This window comes from Excalfactoria chinensis, chromosome 2, assembly GCF_039878825.1.
Source record: "Excalfactoria chinensis isolate bCotChi1 chromosome 2, bCotChi1.hap2, whole genome shotgun sequence".
In the NCBI taxonomy this organism is placed as follows: Eukaryota; Metazoa; Chordata; class Aves; order Galliformes; family Phasianidae; genus Excalfactoria; species Excalfactoria chinensis.
In genome coordinates this window covers 60832668-60851119 of record NC_092826.1, presented here as the reverse complement: position 1 = coordinate 60851119, position 18452 = coordinate 60832668, and the positions used below count along the sequence as shown (strand labels likewise).

Genomic DNA, 18452 nt, shown 5'->3' with positions numbered 1-18452 from the left:
GCTGCTTTACCCTCCCTGTGCAGGAGCAGGCAGCGTCCAGCTGCTCACACAGCGTGAACAAGGACAGTGCAAAGTGTTGCACAAGCTCTAGGTCCCAGATCTACTCAGGGAGACATTCTACTAGATCAAAGATAGATCAGAACACGCACCTTTTTTGTGTGTGTTCTTAAATGTGGTTTACAATTAGTTTTCAGTTCTAAATCACTGCATAGTTGGAAAGTTCAGGCCGGATTTTATCATCACTTGCAGTGCTGGAATATGCTGGTGTAAAACACATCTAAATCAAACCAGATGCAAGCCCCCACTTTTGATACAAATCATAGAATGGCTTGGACTGGAAGGGCCCTTAAAGATCAAACGCACCCGAGGCTGTACTTCATTAATGTAGTGATATATTTATTGACATATTGAAAACTTATTGCTAATGCTTTAATTAGGAGTAGCCATTGCTTCTGCTATTTGTTTGATGTAATGTATCTGTGGGGCTGAAAGCTACCCCGGACACCTCTGGTCACTTTGCTGGGTTATATAAGATGCACAGAGCTGGGTACCTATAAATATTAGCATGCAGCTGTCACAAAAGGATTGCAAGCGGGCTGCTGGGGACCTGGAAAGCATAATAACTTGGCACCCAGGAACATACAACTCTGATAACATATTGCAAGGTTACGTGTTGGGAGAGAGGGTAGAAAGGTAGTGGTCGCTTTTTCTCTTTGTCTTTCTTTTTCTTTTCTTTTTTTAATTATTTAATTTTTCCTTCGGGTATAGGTCGAATCTTTACAATTTTTTATCACATTAGGATGTGACATTCCCGGCCTTGACAGTGCTTTTGTTTGGATATTTATAGCAGCTTCTGGTCATTGTCGAGCAAAGGAGATTGCCCTGCCCTCTGGCCCTTTCTTAAGCAGATTTTGGGCAGAAGCTCCTCTCATGTGGCACTAATTGAAATGATTGGTGGAGGGGGTGTTGTGAGCGCACTGTGCCTGACTCGGGCTTATCTGCCAGGGGCTAAGCCAGGGGAGGCAGGGAGGGGGGGGGGAAGAAAAAGGAAAAAAAAAGAAAAAAAAAAAAAAAAAAAAGGAAAAAAAAGAGAGAGAGAGAGAGAGAGAGAGAAGAGGGAGAGGAAGGAAAAAAAACGGGCTTTGCTTCGCTCTGGTCGTGCTGCCGGCCATCTGTCCAAGCTCGGGCTCGGAGACGGGCGGAGGGACGCGCTCGCTGCCGCTCCGCAGGTCGGTACCGCCGCCGGGCCGCGGGCACTGGGCTCCGTGCCGGAGCCGCTCTGGGCTGTTGCGTGCTGTTGCGTCGCCCTCCTGGGTGCGGGTCTGCGTGGTGCGGCCGGCTCTGGGCAGTTGGGCACGCTGCCCAGGGCGGGCCGGCAGCGGGCGAAGTCGCCGAAAGATTTTGAGTGTCAAGTTGGTAGCGATTTCGGGTGGAGATGGGGTTCGTGCGGGCGGCGCATCGTCCGGGCAAGTGAGCCGCGCTGAAATACGTTTTAGGGACTGTCGGCTGGAAAGCGCACGCTTCCCTTGGGTGAGTAACTCCGCCGGAGCCGGCAGCTTGCGGGTTTAAAGGAGATGGTATCTGTCGGAGGTTTGTCCCCCTCCCTTTACCGCGGCCCCTCGCCCCCTGATAACGGTTCCCTATAAGTTTAGCGCGAAATCGGGAGGGGCGCGAGGGGTTGTGAGCGATTAGCGAGGCAGGGGCTACGAAGTTTCTGACGTCCTATAAACCAGCGATGCTGTCTGAAGCAACAGAGCTGCATTATTTTCTCACGTTTTCGAGGTGTTAGCCGGGGAGGTGGCATCTTTCACTTTAGCCGCTGATGTTTCTGGAGGCATTTTGGAGTTGGTGTTTTTTTTGACAGCCCGAGCCAACAGCTGCATCGTAGTTCTGTGTGCTGTGCAACAGGGAGAAAAGAAGTGAAACTTCAGTGTGTATTGCTTGAAGGAAACTTATGACTTGGATGCTAGCTTTGCGGTAATGGCAATGAGAGGACTGTAGACTCCGTGCCTCTGATTGTTAGCAATATCAAAGCACACAAGGAGCCTGTGCCAGAAACTATATTTCAGTTTCTTTAATGCATCTGGTAGGGCGTCGCATTAAACAGAAAGCGGTTATGTTTAACGTGCGAATTCTGTTATTTGTGTTTCTGATAACCCTGCTAGGCCTACTTGGAAAATAAAATAAGGTTCAGATAGCGTGTTAACTGAATGCTTAGCAGGTCTCGCGTAGATTAAACACAGCAAAATCCAGCCATAGCTGGATAGCGTGCATGTTGATTTCCAAGTGTTAGAAGAGAATTTCGACGTGAGACGTACACATACCATCCCATCTAACTGTAGATCTTGGGCTTCTTCTTTCCTTTGCATGATGTTTTGGAAATGGAAAAATAGTAAGAAGTGGACTTGAGGAGCTGGTAATCCACTTGTCCGCTGCTTATCCCTAACGAGATCCCCAGTACACAGCTCGTGACCTATCGCTGAGGAACACTGACAATGGAATCCAGGAATCAACCATACTAAAGTTACGAAGGGCTCAAGAAACATGCAGATAAAATAAATTGAAAAGATGAGGTTTAGCCACTCAATAAAGCCTTTGATAAACACATTGTGTCTGCTGTTCTACCTGCTTTATTCAAAGGGTATTCGGATATGTGATATTATCACATGCTTCTTACTCCACACCTTCTTAATATATACTCAGGTAAAGAAAAATGTTTATTTTCTTCACAATCTGAAATAGTTGTGTTTTTTGTTGCAGGTGGGATTTTTTCCTTGACAAAATAACTCGCACTTTTTATGTCTCTCTCTTCTACCCGTGCTGCAGAAATAAGTCTTGAAGCACCTAATGTTTGTTTTACTCTTTGTTTTCCATTCCTTACCGCTCTTGGTCTCCATTTGATGCCATTTTGAACATTTTTATAATACTCAAGTCAGTTGCTGTTACTTGGTCCGAAGGCCACATTTAAACACGTCTGTCGAGTGTGCGGTGTGATAGTGCACAGCAATGGGAGTGTATTCATTTTGTTTTTACGTGGCACAAAACATTTCTGTTGTTAGTTTGGAGAAGCTAGAAGCATGATAAATACTCCATTAGCTGTATCAGTAAGAAATACGTTAATGTGAGTGCATGGTCAGTTAGAAAACATTTTATTTGAAAGCCTTCTCGTGGCAGACATGGTTCCAATAATCCTAATGCGTAACCTGTGGTGCATATCTTCCATGCTAGATCAGGTTTGCTCTTAGGTCCTTTGTAAATACTGTTTTTATTCAGGGTAGCTGAATTTCCAGGGGAAGTCCAGGCTCCTTGTTTCTCTTCAGCCCTTGCAGCCTCTGAGTTCAGCAGGAATTTGCCAGGAGGGCTTGTGGTGTACATAACAGGAATTTTAGCATCTTAGAATGCAGTCCTTCTTGTCAGAAATTGCTTTTGGTATTGTAGGGCACTGAGGTCTGACAGTAGTGTGAACTGTGCCTATTAAAACTGTATGACAAACCCAAAGACTGCTGTGTGTGTTGGATACCAAGAAGCAAATTAGAGTAGCCACCTCCGATTACCGAAAGACAGTGGGCAGCTTTGGAAAGCAGTTAGGGGAGTATCACGTTACTTGTACCTGAAGCAGCATGCCACAGAGCAGTCAGAGAGTAAAAGACTGTTCTAGCCCAAGTGTGGAGGTTTGCACACCTTTGTGGGTTCTCTGTGCTAAGAGAAATGATAGGAAATCATGGAAGCATAGAATGGCCTGGGTTGAAAAGGACCATAATGAACATCTAGTTTCAATCCCCCCCTGCTATGTGCAGGGTCGCCAACAACTGCACCAGGCTGCCCAGAGCCACATCCAGCCTGGCCTTGAATGCCTCCAGGGATGGGGCATCCGCAACCTCTTCCAGTGCATCACCACCCTCTGAGTGCCAGTGGAAGGCACTCAGATTCCATCAAATCACAACAAACCCCCAACACTAAGCAAAGAGCTGTGTGCTCTGGCAGCATACAGCAATCCAGGCTACTGACAAACAAACCCTCCTAGTGCCTTCCCCAAACTTTGGGCAGTGCTATTAAGGCAATCCCTGTGGCTGGTTCAGGAGTATGCAAGGGAATGGAGCAGATCTTGCCTTTCTGCTGGCAGAGCTGGGCAGAGTCAGCTGCCATTGGCACCCTGCTGTGGGGCTGCGCCCATGGGGAAGAAATGTGAAGGAGGAATCTGATACTGGCTAATTGTTGGGAGGGCAGGTGCTGAGCAAACAAGTGTGTGGTGATGAGGCCCTGAGGGAGCAGGAGGCAGAGGTTGAGTTTTGATGGAGCAAGGATTGAGGGCAGGTGTGTGGACCCAGAAGCCAGAGCTCTTGAGTTTTGCTAAAGGGAGCTTTTTCAGCTGGGTGGGTGGGATGAATTGGGTATATGAAGGATGTCTAGCTTTAGGTTCCCCTCTTCATTTCAGGGGAGCTCAAGAGCTGAGGAAAGGCTTGGCAGTGGAGCAGGAGCAAAATTCAGGGGTGGAGGATGGCTGTGACAGCAAGGAGGTAAGGGGATTCAGAATGAGCTTCATCCAATTCTGTTGTGTAAATTAGCACAATTTAGAGCAAAACTGTAAGGGATGGGAACTCTAAATGAATCTACAGCACTAAGACTGATTACTCTTGCTGTTCGTGCTTCACAAAGATTTTCATTTAATAGGGTTTCTGTCTTCTGACGTCTGTAATAACGTCATGAGTGCAGACTGTGGAATGGGAAGAAATTTATTTTCATAGAATTTCAGAGATCGTTTCTCTTTAAAAAGAGACCTCACACTTTCAGTTAACAAATGTAATTCATTGCATTCATTTGCTAAGCAACAGACTCACTTTGTTGCCTGTGAAGCACAAAAGCAAGGGAGGTTTTGACACAAGAAGCAAAGCTTATGTAAAGTTCACGAACAGCAGCAGCAGAAAGAGTGAACGATGATTTCTCTCTGTTTTGTGCCTTACATTAAAATATTTTAAGGTTGGATACTTTTCTCTGCTGGCTGCCATCAGTGATAGAAGTATCAACAGGAGAAAAATGGGTCGCTTGGGTTTTAGCATTAAGTAGCAAATCCAAGGCCAATAGGATTTAGCTGAGATGTTAAGGTTTATTCAGTGCATTTAGTTAATGAAGTTGAGACGAAAAATAATGTCTGTCTGGGGGATGGAGAAGGGGACAGCTTTGCTGTTGTATTAGGCATCAGCGAGATCTCGTGCTGTAACGCGATAGGTCTTCCCATGCTCAGTAATGCATATGTATTAGATGAAATAGGAGCCCTATATAAGGGACTCACGAGGTTAATTAAACGCCATTTTACCACCCACCACATTGGTGTAAGCAGTGCGTAACTTGGCCACGGGGCCGTCGGAAGCACATTACAAAGGACGTGATTTCTTTAAGGTTACTTGATTAAGGTAACATTTGGTGCCCTCTCTGAGACACGTCCTGGGGGTAGTGTGCGACGGCTAACTGCGTGGCGGACGCAAGTCCTACGGTTAGATCCCGTAGAAGCGCCTCGGTGGGCGGAAATTGAAGCAGCTGCTACCTGCGGTTCGGTCGTAAGAAAACGAGGACCGTGGAAGACTGCGGGACTACAGGTCTCGAGTATATACAAAGGGTGCAAGGACGTACGGTGTCGCGCACCAGAAAAAACAATGGATTCCGTCATTAAGGTAGTATCACGAGTTTGTAAAACTCACTGCGTTAGAAATGTTCCTTCTAAGAAGGATATAGCTGCCGTCATCTCCTGTTTGGAGGTGGCGCAGATTTTACCCTCCCCTAGTAATCTGCTCGATTCGGAGCGGTGGGATTCTTTCACCGCTGCCATGCTCCATAGAGCAATGCACGAGTATAAAGCGGAGGAGTTAAAAACCTGGGGTTTGGTCCTGGGTGCTCTTAAAGCCGCTAAGGAGGAGAAACAAGTCCAGACCATCGCGACTGGGGTTTTTGGTCTGGATACTGGGACGTCCGGGGTCCCGGGGGGTGCGGAGGAATCGCTTTCTGGCGGCGACTCTGCACCCAAAATGGCGCCGGCCACGCCGGCCGTTTTCACAATGGCCATGGCCGCGCCCGAAACAACTCCGGAAGAGAAGGCGGAAGTTGTGTCATCTGGGGAGGCGCCACCATATTATCCCCGCCTATACCCCTCTTTGCAAAGCTTTTACTCGCCTGAGGGGGATGGAATTTGTCCGAGGGAGGGAGAGTCGTGTGGGGAGGCGCGCCGTGGAGGCGTTGAGCCACCCCCAGACCCACCTCCGGAGGAGGGATCTCGTCCCGAGAAGGGTGAGAAAAAAGCGGAGGAAAGAAAATTGCCTATCCCCACCCCTTTTGTCTTATCTCCCGAGGAGGGGGAGGAGAGAGGGGTGGAGAGAAAGGAATTGCCTGCCCCCACCCTGCCGGTCCCGTTTCCCCAGAAGGGGGAGGAGAGAGGGACGGAAAGAAAGGAAATGCCTACCCCTGCCCTGTCGGTCCCGCCTCCCCAGAAGGGGGAGGAAAAAGAGGAGGAACGAAAGGTTCCGCCTACCCCCACCCAATTGGTCGCGTCTCCCCGGAGGAGGGAGGAGCGAGAGGATTCTCGCAAGCCCACCGATTGGTCGGATATCCGTGAATCAATGAGAGGGTTGGGGCTTAAGGAACAGGACTGGGCGGTGTTTTGATGGGAACCCGCCAGCCGCAACCGCGAAGTGACTCTTCAGGAAAGAAGAAAGGAACAGATAAAGAACCACTGCTTGTACCTACGAGAAGGACATTTGTTGTATCGCTTGTTGTGTGTTTTTATGTATTTGTGTTTGTTACAGGGGGAGAGGGTGCTCATCTCATGTCACAACCAGAAAATATTTGGGTCACATGGTCTAATCGAACTGGGCAGAAAGATTTCTGCCTGAGTTTACAGTCAGCCTCATCACCGTTTAGTACATGCCTTATTGGTGTACCCAGGTGGGACCCAGAGGAGTTTAACGGATATGTGCGAAAGAACAAATGCGAGAAAGATGCAGTGAGCACAGTTTTCTTTATGAAGGCGTTTGAGTCTAACTTCACTCATTGGGCCAGAATGTCTGCATGCCTTATTAGATCTTTGAATACCTCCCTACCATGGGATCCACCAGAGTTGCAGCTGCTTGGATCCCAATCAGTCGGTAATGTAACATGGAATAAGAAAACTCAGAAGTGGGAACGTCCAGTTAGATGTCTATATTTTTCGGGTTTTAAGACACCGGGTCAATTGTCTAATCATAAGGTATGGCAGGGCCTGCTTGGGAATAGGACACCATTACAGAGAAGAATTGGATCCGAAACTTTCACTTTAGTTAACCCCATTCGATATGACACATATAGGTTGTCAGGGGCATATTGTGGTTTTTCTGCTGAAAGGGTGGAGGGATTCTCTCGTCCTTGTTCCGGGGATGGCTCCGAGAATGCATTTGCAGACCATTGCATAAAGGAGGGTGGGAATTGGCTCTCTTACAATCAGAAGCATGTGGTACGTCATCCTAACGGGTCCAACTATAATATCTCATGCTATTGGGGTCCTGACAATCTAGCATGCTCTGGTTGTTGTGCTCGGAAGGAACCTTTGACTGGGGAAGGATTATGGAGCAATGGTACAGCCAAAGCTCTTCCTAAGGGTATATTCTTGATATGTGGGGATAGAGCTTGGCAAGGGATACCAAAGAATCCAGTTGGGGGTCCGTGTTATTTGGGAAAATTGACACTGTTGGCTCCCAATCATTCTGCGGTGATTAATGTTATGAAAAGCATGGTTCGAGTGCAACGCCAGAAACGATCAATAAAAAATCTGGATCGGGATTGTGGGGATGAGGTTCAGTTGTGGGGTCCCACAGCCAGAATCTTTGCGTCAATCTTAGCCCCAGGAGTAGCTGCAGCCCAGGCGCTGAGAGAAATTGAGAGATTGGCTTGTTGGTCTGCGAAAGAAGCTAATGTCACCACAATGGTCTTGTCGGAACTCCTGATGGACATTAATAACATCAGACATGCTGTTCTCCAGAACAGAGCTGCGATAGACTTTCTGCTACTGGCCCAAGGGCACGGATGCAAGGACTTTGAAGGGATGTGCTGCTTCAATCTGAGCGACCACAGTGATTCAATTCATAAGAAGTTGGAGTGGATGCAAGAGCATACCAAGAAAATTGCAATTGATGATGCATTCGGCAGCTGGCTGGATGGACTATTTGGTAATATTGGCCCATGGCTTAAACAGTTTCTTAAAGTATTAATTATAGGGATTTTAGTTTTCTTAGCTTTAATGATTTGCCTACCTTGTGTGTTTCAATGTATCCAGGGTTGTTTACAGCGTATGATAGAAAGAATATTTAATGACAAAATGGAGTGCCAACGGATATATGATAAGCTTTAAGAAGAAGAAGGAACTGTATAAACCCAAGATGCCTTGGATATAATAATTAGAAAACCACTAATATTATTAGACATTGCACTACCTACCTCTGCATGAATTGTAGCTTGTCTACCTCACTTTTTAGATAACTTATATATTTTAGATTTATATGGAGACTAACATTTTTATATATTAGGTTTAGGACTAGCGTTCGCGTTGTAACGGGACATGACTTTATTGAGCATGGGGAGGGGGAAATGTTGTATTAGGCATCAGCGAGATCTCGTGCTGTAACGCGATAGGTCTTCCCATGCTCAGTAATGCATATGTATTAGATGAAATAGGAGCCCTATATAAGGGACTCACGAGGTTAATTAAACGCCATTTTACCACCCACCACATTGGTGTAAGCAGTGCGTAACTTGGCCACGGGGCCGTCGGAAGCACATTACAAAGGACGTGATTTCTTTAAGGTTACTTGATTAAGGTAACACTTTGCCTCCTGCCACCAGGTGCATCTTGCAGTTACTCCTTCTGATTGATAGGCACTCCAAGAGACAAGAAAGAGCCTGAGTGAAAGGAGGTTTTAATTAAAAAACACCTGCTCAATGCCAGCTCTTTTGGATTAAAATTGAGCAGGAAATCTTTGGACTAGACATCCATCTAGTCTTAAGGGTGTACATTTGTTATTATAAAGCAGCATCAATAGCTTAGGGGAAGGGAAGATGTCGGTATGTCCAAGTGCCCACCCAGCAGTTGCAAAGCAGTGACAGTGCTCACTAAGTTCAGTCACATGTGAAACCTTTTCAGTAGGTAACATTTATCGATTAGGCACAGAAACTAAGTTCAGGTTAACTAATTCCCATCTGAATGGTATGCCAGGATTTCTTGCAGGAAGTCCCACGGTCTCAGCAGCACAGGTGGCCTCTTGCTGCACTAAGCTGTGATCTAAGGCTTTTGTGCGCTCTGCCAGGGGCTGGCATGTTGGGGACATGCTAGCAGTTCTGTGTCCAGATTTGCTTTTAGAGTCTCAAAGATCTTCACCTGAGAGACCAATATTAAAAAGATTGATAATATTGAAAGTTGCCTTTATTTTAAAGACAGAATAATATCTGCATAAAACTCAAAACTACATGAAACGATCCTTTTTCCAAGAAGGTTAATATAGGCTTTCTTTTTTTCAGTTGCATTCCTTTATAGGCCAGACTCCCACTCAGATCAGACCTCATTGTTCCTGAATATGTAGTGGTCAGTTAGAGTCTGATGAACTTTCTTATTCCACCCACCCCTTCAGAGATCTGTGCTTGCTGTCATAGCTGGGAGCTCTTGAACAGCAGCTAAGACCATTGAGATTCAGTCTAGTGACCTCAATAGCCTTCTGAGTGGGATGTGGGCAGTGATGGCAGGATGTAACAATCTGGAATACAGAAGCAGCAGGCTAACAAAATGAGTAAAAAGCTTCCATATAGCAGTTGTACCAGCCTAACCAGTAGCTTGGATAGCCTATGGCTTAGCCCAAGTGTGTGAGAAGGGCAGTGAAGCAGTTCTGAGAAGGAACTCTGCTGCCTGGGAAAGAAAGAATACATTTGGATGTAAAGAGCTTAGAGCAGTGCCCGTTATTTTTTTGATGGTTCATTACCTTAAACTTGTTGGCTGGTGTTTTTCTCATTAGTGGGCAGTAAAGCACCTGTTCAGCATTTGAGCCTGATATAAACTAATAAACAGATAGAATGTGAGCTTTGAACACCATAAGTTGTCTTTTCTGTGATTTCATTCAATTAAGGGAACTGCACGCGTACCTTTAAGATCTCCTTAGCATGGCATGGCTGCGTGCCAAAATCTAGCCAGAAGTGCTTACAGGGATTTTTAGCATCTGCTTTGTAACACTGAACACCTTTTGGAAACAGCAGCAGAGATTTCAAGCGGAAAAGCTGTAAAAACGTTGGGAGCAGAAGCAAGCTTTTACATGGTCAATAATTACTTCATAGCACGGGATTAAATGCTGGAAATCCCTGAGCTGTCTGTTGGAGTTTTGTTTGCGTAGCGGTAAGAATCAGGTTTGGTTTCTCAGCTCCTTTTGGTTCAGAGATATTTGAGTATTTGGGTTTCCATCTGATAGCAGGAGACATGAAAAGTTCCACCACTGGGTTTCTCTGGGAAGAACAAGGGCCCCAGGCAGGCAGATACTTCATGTCCCCCTCCCTTCTTTCCCCATCAACATTTGTACTGTACAAACAGACCCCTGGTAGGTAATGGAAAGACTGTCACTGTTAATTAAGGATTGTGAGCATCCTGTGATATTTACCATGGGCTGGGCAGGGAAAGCATCATAAAAATTAGAAAAGCTCTCAAATCTTGCTTGTGTTGACGTTTAATGTTACTTTAGTGTAAGTAACGTCAGATACATCTGAAGCTGACCTTGTGTTTTAGAATACTTCTGAAATATTTGCATTATCTGTTTGCACGCAAATGATAAATCTATGAAATAAAGCCCCCTGCATAAGCTGTGGTGGTGGAGCGACCTGAAGCTCTTCTTCTTGTGACCAATGAGAGCACCTCCCCGAGCAGCCCCCCATACTGACAGAATTGCATCTACGCTTGAGGGCTTCTCTTGTGTCTGTTGTGCTGGGGATGACTCTTCCGCTCACACTTTACTGTTACCTTCTATGATGAGGGATGTGAGGCTCGTCTGTGTTCTTCACCTAATATCTGGTTATGTGTGGCTATCCTCTTTAATTTTTTATCAGATATCACTGAAGTGTCCTGTTGAAAGATGCCTGTTGTTTCCCTCATATGGTAGCCATGCTCACAATACTTCCCATGCTCACAATACTTCCCTATTGCTCGCTACAAAGTGTGTTGACTGAATGAACTGTTTGCTCTTTAAAAATAAAAATAAAAAAAAATAATAATGAAAAAAGAGAACATTCAGGAAAAATGTAGTCTCTAAAGTTTTCTCTGTAATTCTGTTGCTCACGTTGAGCCAAGTCCTGATGGTTTCATTCAGCTGAACACGGAGGGTCGGCTGAAATACATGAGTCCTGCAGGAATCATTCTACATGGAAGGTAAAATGAAGACCAAAGCGCGTGTATCCCTCATGTGCACTGTGAATGTTCGTCTAAAGATAATAACCATGCTTTGACTATACCCTTAAGTGCCGTAGTAAGTTTTTGCAGTAGGTTGCATCTGCCAGTGATCAGTTATGTTTTAAGGCATGTTCTCTGAATGCTTTATTCAGTGTTAGAAGTCCTACTGTTTTGATGGATGACATATTTTTGCATGTTGGCCTGTTTAGTCACAGATCTGTAGCTAACCTGTATGTCATTGAGAGCCTGAGTGCAAATTAAGATGTTGTCATATGCTCTGTCATCACATAACATCTGCTAACAGAGTATCTGACCTCTCGCGGGTAGCTAGTTAGTGTTTGTGAGACACTTCACTGATCTTTCAAAAAAGCTTGCTTTAAGAAGCTGCGGAGCTTGCAACTGCGAATTGTGTGAATGCTTTATAATGTAGTTGGGTAGCTTTGTCATTTTTTCTTCCTGGTCTCTTGGTCTTTGGTTTCAGTGAAGTGGTGATAAGATGCAGAGTTAAGGCCATTTAGACAATCGTTTGTAGTAATTTTCTAGTAGCAGTTTTCTTGTGAATAAGGTAGTTCTAATTTGTTTGTTTGTTAAACTTTTGGGGGGTTCTATACTTATATGGCTGCTTTGCCAGGTAAATAGACAAACATCACTTGTGATGGATTATTTTATCTATGCAGATTTTGTTGCTAGCTGTTTTCTTGACCCCAGACCTGCTGGCACATGATCACTGATACAGGATTTGGAGTCTGAGCTTTGCGTTGTCATCCCTCGATATCATTTTAGGGTTCTCTGTTTGTTGGGGCCTGCTTACATCTAATCCTTTCCATTATTTAAAAGGAAATCTTATAGCTCTGGGACCTTTTCTTTCTGGTTGTACTTCCCATTAAGAATCAACTCTTATTTTCCTTTGAATAGATGTGTGGAAGTAATGTGGAGTTGAAAATAAAGCCCAAACATAGATTTACAATGAAAGTATCAAAGACAACCTTTCTACCATGCTTTTATTACATTGGATCATTTGCAGATGGATGGACTTTTAGTTGGCTCCAGGAGTAAAAGGCCCATATATATTTAGACCTTTCTAAAGTATCTTGAATTCCCTTAGGAGCAATGCATTAAAGTGCCAATGAAAATGAAGTTTTCTTTGACCTTGTGACCTTCCTGCTTTCCCATCAGTAGATAGGAAAGATCCAAACTCCAGTGAATATTATTGGCAGTCAATAAAGTTAAAAGCAGCAGATACATACATGCACGCACACTGGGAGATAAACGATAAAGTAAGTAGAATTGGGGTTGGCCATGGTTTGTAATGATGTGTCAACTTCATTTTCTCTCTGTGTGCCTCAGATTTTATTAAAAGTTCTTAAAAAACTGATGCTATCAATGAGGATGAGGCTGAGTTGCAAGGGAAAGAAAAGTATTTCTAAGGAATATCCTCAGAGTATACTGGACAGGCCTGAAAGATTCACACATACAATTAAAATGTGTTTCACTTTCAGTTTCTATGTATTTAATGCATTTTAAGTATGTCATTTATGTGCAGTTTTATTGTGAGATTGTGAGGAATTATCTTACATGGAGATGAGCAGATTTTACAAAATGTTTTTGTTGTTTTTTTTTGACCACTGATTTCAAATACATGGATTTTTACTCATTTGAAACACTTAGCTGGAGACTTAGCTGCAACAGTTGCTGGCATCTTTATAAAGAAAATTATGTTTCTGCTGTGTCAAACTTTTCTCCTGTTTTTGCTTATGAAATATAGGAAAATTGAACAAAACTTGTTCATGCTTTCTGAAATTTAAAAGAAAATGAGTTTGTGCTTTCATCTTTGTTTTCTCAGAGAATTCTGGCAAACAGAATGGTGGTGGATGCCCCATCCCTGGAGGCATTCAAGGATGGATGTGCCTTTGGGCAGCCTGGTCTGGTGATTGGCAACCCTGCACATAGCAGAGAGTTGAAACTTGATGATCATTGTGGTCCTTTTCAACCCAGGCTGCTCTATGATTCTGTGAACAAGCCTGTTTTGGGGAATAGTGACCCAAACAGTTTCATTTCTGTGGATAGAAGTAGTTCTGTATTGGTACTTCTATTTCTTTGAGAGTAGAGACTGTGTGGGGCTTGACAGAATGGAGTGTAAATTCACAGAATAAAAGTAGTATTAATCTGCAAATATGTCTATAGCGGAGAGCAAATTTTTTCCACATCATCGCAGATTCAGACTCGTGATTACTTGAAGCATCTTTTCTGTTGCAAACTGTATTTCAAGAGATTATTAGTCAAAATTTGAAAACTGTGCAGATATCTCTTGCTGAAAGCTGATGATCTGTCTAATGATCCTCGGTACACTGAGGGAAAGCCACGGAAAATGATGAGCGCTTCCGTACATCTCATTGAGAACATTTATTAGTGTAGCTGTCAGAGGAGTAGGCTGTAGTAATAAACAAAAATGGTTTTATAGCTCATGTTGTGAGACTGGCTTTCGTGTCTGCAGCATTTAACAGTTGCTGTATGTAACAGTCTTGCCTTTGCTCTTCTCATTCATAAAAAGGACATAGTGAACCGTACTTATTCAGATAAATCTAATTTATGATGTTCAATCAACAAAGTTTTGAGTTAATCTGCATTAATTTTAACTTAATAATGCTGTTCAATTAATAATTAGTCAAAGTCAGTAGTTCTGTGTAAGCAATGAGTCCCTAATTTACATGCTTCTCTGTAGGTTGTATACACATTTACCACTGCCTGAGTCCTTTGGGATAGACTGTAAAAATTGTCTTGAGTTTTAACAAGCATGCAGAATATCAAATACAACTTAAGGTTGTAAAATCCAGTAAAAGGAATTTTGAGGAAAAGAAAGTGTCTGTAAAGACGCTTGCAGAATTTCTCCTCAATTATTCTGATGCATCATTGGGATTAAAATGGGAACCTGGCTAATCTAGGGAGCTTCTACACTCTTACATCCCAGGAACGCCTATCTTTCTGAAGGCACAAAGCAGTTAGCAGCAACTTCTGCTGATTTGGGCTGCAAGACAGCGTCTCATTGTGGAAGTTGTGTAACTCTGCTCTATGTTACATCTAGATAAGCTGCATGGAAGCTGTTTTCACATGCTCCGTCTTCTCCTGTCTGTTTCTTTTGACTTTGCAAGAGAATGGTTTTACAAAGATGCCTTGGATTTCCCATAGAGCCAGCAGATAGGAAGAGTGAGAGTAGCATGTTCCTGAGATTAGAAAGGAACACCGTAAATCTTTGCAGTGTGTTTAGGAATTTGTGGGTGTAGAAAATGCATATCTTGGTGGTGTTTGGTTGGTTGTTGTTGTTTTTTTTTTCTCAACATCCCTAGAGAATTTGTTGTTTTTAATGACATTAGAAAGATCCAGAAGTCGTATAGAAATACCACAGTGTAATGGCTGTGGTCCACCACAAAATCACATCAGCAGGAGTACAGAAATTCCAAAGCCTGTTCATTTTTATTTCAACCACTCCAAGCACTCAGCAGTGAAATACCTAAAAGTTCATTTTTTTAGGCTGGCCTTTCTTTTGCCCTGCTCACAACCCTCCCAGCCCCAGTACCTCTAAAATGAGAATCAGAGACACAAGAAGATTCTGCAGTAGTTCACAAGAAGGCAGTCTTGAATGGCATCCAGTGCACCTAATGCCTCTGTGTGGAGTGCATGTTGTTGGCATGTCTGGGTTGGTTAGCAGGGTACTCAGGATTGGATGGGACAAGTAATTGGGTGTTGACCAGTCCACTGAAGCAGTAGTGTTTGATCTGATGTAGTTGTTTTGTGGAGATGAGTCTGTGATGTAAAAATTAATAACTTAAAAAAAGAATAACTTTTGTGGTGAGGAGCTTTTTGTAGTTCTATTCACACATTCAACTACTGCACTGTTTCTCTTCTGAGACAACAACTATGCATCTTGGGTGTTTCTGTAGTGGAATACCATTGTGAAAAATCTTTCTCAGCAACAAACAGCAGTGGATTAGATTTCTTGAGCCCGTGGCATTTCCATTACCGATAAAATGGCCATGTTTACAGGGCAAAGGGATGTATTGTTCCATTGCTTATGTGAAATTTTATGACAGTTGGCAATCAAATAACAAAATATTTCCAAGATGTGTGCAGCAATGCCACTGAGTTTGAAATATTCTTACGTGCCTCCTCTTAAGGCCATTGTAAACCAGTTGTTTTATCAGAAACCTACTTAATCATCTTACTAGTGTATGATCAAAGGTAAAATGCTGCTGTTTCAAGAATGTAGTGGACAGTTCTGTCTGGTTATGAATACGATATGTCTAATGTATGGGAAGAGTATTTTCCAAAGCTGCCTAACCCTTGAATGTAAGTTCATGTGAACACATCAGTATTTGTCTGCCTGTGGGCCAGACCAGAGCATCACCACAGAGACTCTGCAGATTATTTATAAGTTACATCACATGGATTACCTCCTGTAGTGAAAGCACTGTAGCTGCAAAATTGAGAAAAAGCATGAGCTCTTACCAGGATCTAAACGTCGTTGTGCTTATGTCTGCATGGAAGTGTCTACAATACAAGAATTACTTTAAACTTAGCTAGGTATAACAGCATGAAAAGGGCAGCAGCAACCTTCTGATTCTCACGTCAATCTTAAAGCCAATTTCTCATCTTCTTTCATAGATTCCTGCTTCTCAATTGAATAATTTTCAAATCTTTGAGGTAACTGTCAGCTTTTCTTCTTCCAGTTTATTTGCTATGATCAGGTATAACTCAGTGACATTACTTGAAATCTTGCAAGTTGATTTGAGACAGTCTTCCAATCTGAGAAACATCCCAGGCAGTCACTGCATGTCCATCTTTAACAGGGCAGCTGCCAAGTTAATATAATTTTTTCATGTCTGTGATTAATGTTAACGAGTCTCCCATAAAATGAAGGGAACATAGAAATGCTTCTTTTGATCAGCTTATCTACTAACATTAAGATCATCCTGAAGTTTAATGTTTTCTTGAATTCTCTCTGCTATTGAGTGCCCATACAGCAAAGTAAACTCAGGCCATTCTGTTGGCTGCTGAATGTGAGGCAAGACCACATGCTGCTAAACAGAAGGCTTATCTGGTCTGCTTGGAACTACCACGTGCATGAAATAGCTCCACCTTAATGAAAGTGTCATCCTATACATATGGCTATGTGATGTTAGATTTTGCAGTTGTTTGGCTTACTATATTCTGTTGAGTTTTTCATTATTTAGCAAAAGAAAATTGCTTCTCGTCTTATCTTCTACTAGGACTTTAACTTAGAAACTCTTGTCTTTCATCTGTATTGCTACCTGTAAGGTATTTGTAGATTACAATAGTAATCAAAGCTCTTTTCTAGATTTTTATGAAGTTATCATTCTTAGTCAGTCTTCATATTTATAATCTTATTCTCCATTTCTAATATCACTTACATTAGCTTAATTTATATATACCCAGTCATTGCAATAAAGATGTGGAGCTGTTGGAGCAGGTCCAGAGGTGGACTGCAAAGTTGATCAGATGGCTGAAGAGCCTCTCTTACAAAGAAAGGTTGGAGGGGGCTGAGCTTGTTCAACCTGGGGAATAGAAGGCTCTGGAGAGACCTCATTGAGACCTTGCAGAACTTGAATGGAGCTTATAAGCAGGAGGAAGGCTGACTTTTTACACAGGCAGACAGTGATAGGTTAAGAGGGGGAAGTGCTTTAAAATAAAAGAGGAAAGATTTAGGCTAGCCGCTGGGAGTAAATTCTTTACACAGGGGGCAGTGAGGCACCGGTGCAGACACCCCAGAGAAGCTGTGGATGCACCATCTCTGGGGGAATTCAGGGCCAGGTTGGATGTTGCCTTGGACAGCCTGGTCCATTGCTGGATTTACTGAGTGGTGACTCTGCGGACAGCAGGGAGGTTGGAAGGACCCTTCTGATCTAAACCATTTGATGATTTTATATCATGGTGGGTTTTTTCCCCCAGTATATTGATATAAGAGCTACATGTCATATAACGTTTGCGATCACATTATTGTTTTGTTCTGTGGAATTATTACCTCCATGGATTTATAGAGATATATGCATATTCAAACCCAGCAGTTACTTCTGCGAATAAATCGAACTTGCAAAATAATTTTCAATCTCTAATCAAAGATTGGCTTTCCTTTTCAGATGGCCTCACACTTGATGCTTTTAGGCAACTACTTTTTCCTTTGTTGTAAGAGTAACTTTATCACAAATAAATACCAACTTATTTTTTCCAGCACAACGCTTCAGAAGTTTGTGAATTGCTATCCCTTTTGTTTTTAAGACAAAAGTAAAGCAATTAGGAAGATGTAGGATGTTTTCCTCCATGAAAGTAATGCTTACGAAGCTTTTAAAAACATTTAAAATAAATCGTTCATCCTTCCTTGATATGTATTTGTGTTTGGGTTCATTTCTATATATATTTATGAGCTTTATTTTCAAGGAAGTGACAAAGTAATCAGTCTAAAATGGAAAGAAGCCACTTGCACAGAGTGCCAGCTGCTGAATGTACTATAAATCTCACAAAACCAACATCAGTTTCTGTTTTTAGGAGTCATGTATGGTTTTTATAGGCTTGGCTGATTTCTGTCTCCCTGTCTTGTCAGCTACCCCTCCCACCTTCATCAAACCTCTGAACTGTGTCAAACTTACTTTGAATTCCAGAGTTCTTCTGTTGCAGTGTGATCCAACAATGAATTACACTTAAATCAAGATATATAGAAATACTGTGGGGTCTTATTAGTGATACCAGTAGTAACTAATATAATCAAAAGTGTTTACGAGGCAATTAAAGAGAGCTAATGTGCACTTACCCAGTCCTTTCTACCAATTTTATTCTGAATGTCTAACTCTTTCTCTGTGGCTGTTGCTTCTCCCTTGAGTAACATTAGGACCTCTTCTTTTCAGAGTTGCTTATCTCTGTGAAATAGCTCACGTTACTGACATCTTATATTGTTCTTGCCTGAATGGACATTAGAGGCTCAGAAATAGAAAGGAAGCTATTTGTA

General features: G+C 42.9%; 2 protein-coding genes across 27 annotated transcripts in view; both read left to right on the top strand.

The window, feature by feature from the left end:
* LOC140248656 (poly(rC)-binding protein 3-like) overlaps positions 1 to 18452 on the top strand; it is a 471372-nt gene that overhangs the window by 331350 nt on the left and 121570 nt on the right. For 2 of the 26 annotated variants that reach the window (XM_072329583.1, XM_072329579.1), the window contains exon 1: positions 1303 to 1530. The exons of 18 other annotated variants lie outside the window; for them this stretch is intronic. The gene's annotated coding sequence lies outside the window, so the exon portion shown is untranslated. Of the gene's footprint in view, positions 1 to 968; positions 1230 to 1278; positions 1531 to 18452 lie in introns of those variants that run through there. 6 more of the 26 variants (XM_072329594.1, XM_072329590.1, XM_072329580.1 and 3 more) reach the window with 6 other exon arrangements.
* LOC140249155 (uncharacterized) lies at positions 5936 to 8747 on the top strand. The gene has a single exon (XM_072330486.1). It carries the CDS (start codon positions 6653 to 6655, stop codon positions 8369 to 8371), a length of 1719 nt encoding a protein of 572 aa, XP_072186587.1. The 5' UTR covers positions 5936 to 6652; the 3' UTR covers positions 8372 to 8747.

Bases quoted from the DNA above. Each gene is read 5' to 3' on its own strand.
- LOC140249155 (XM_072330486.1), top strand. From the start codon at position 6,653: ATGGGAACCCGCCAGCCGCAACCGCGAAGTGACTCTTCAGGAAAGAAG.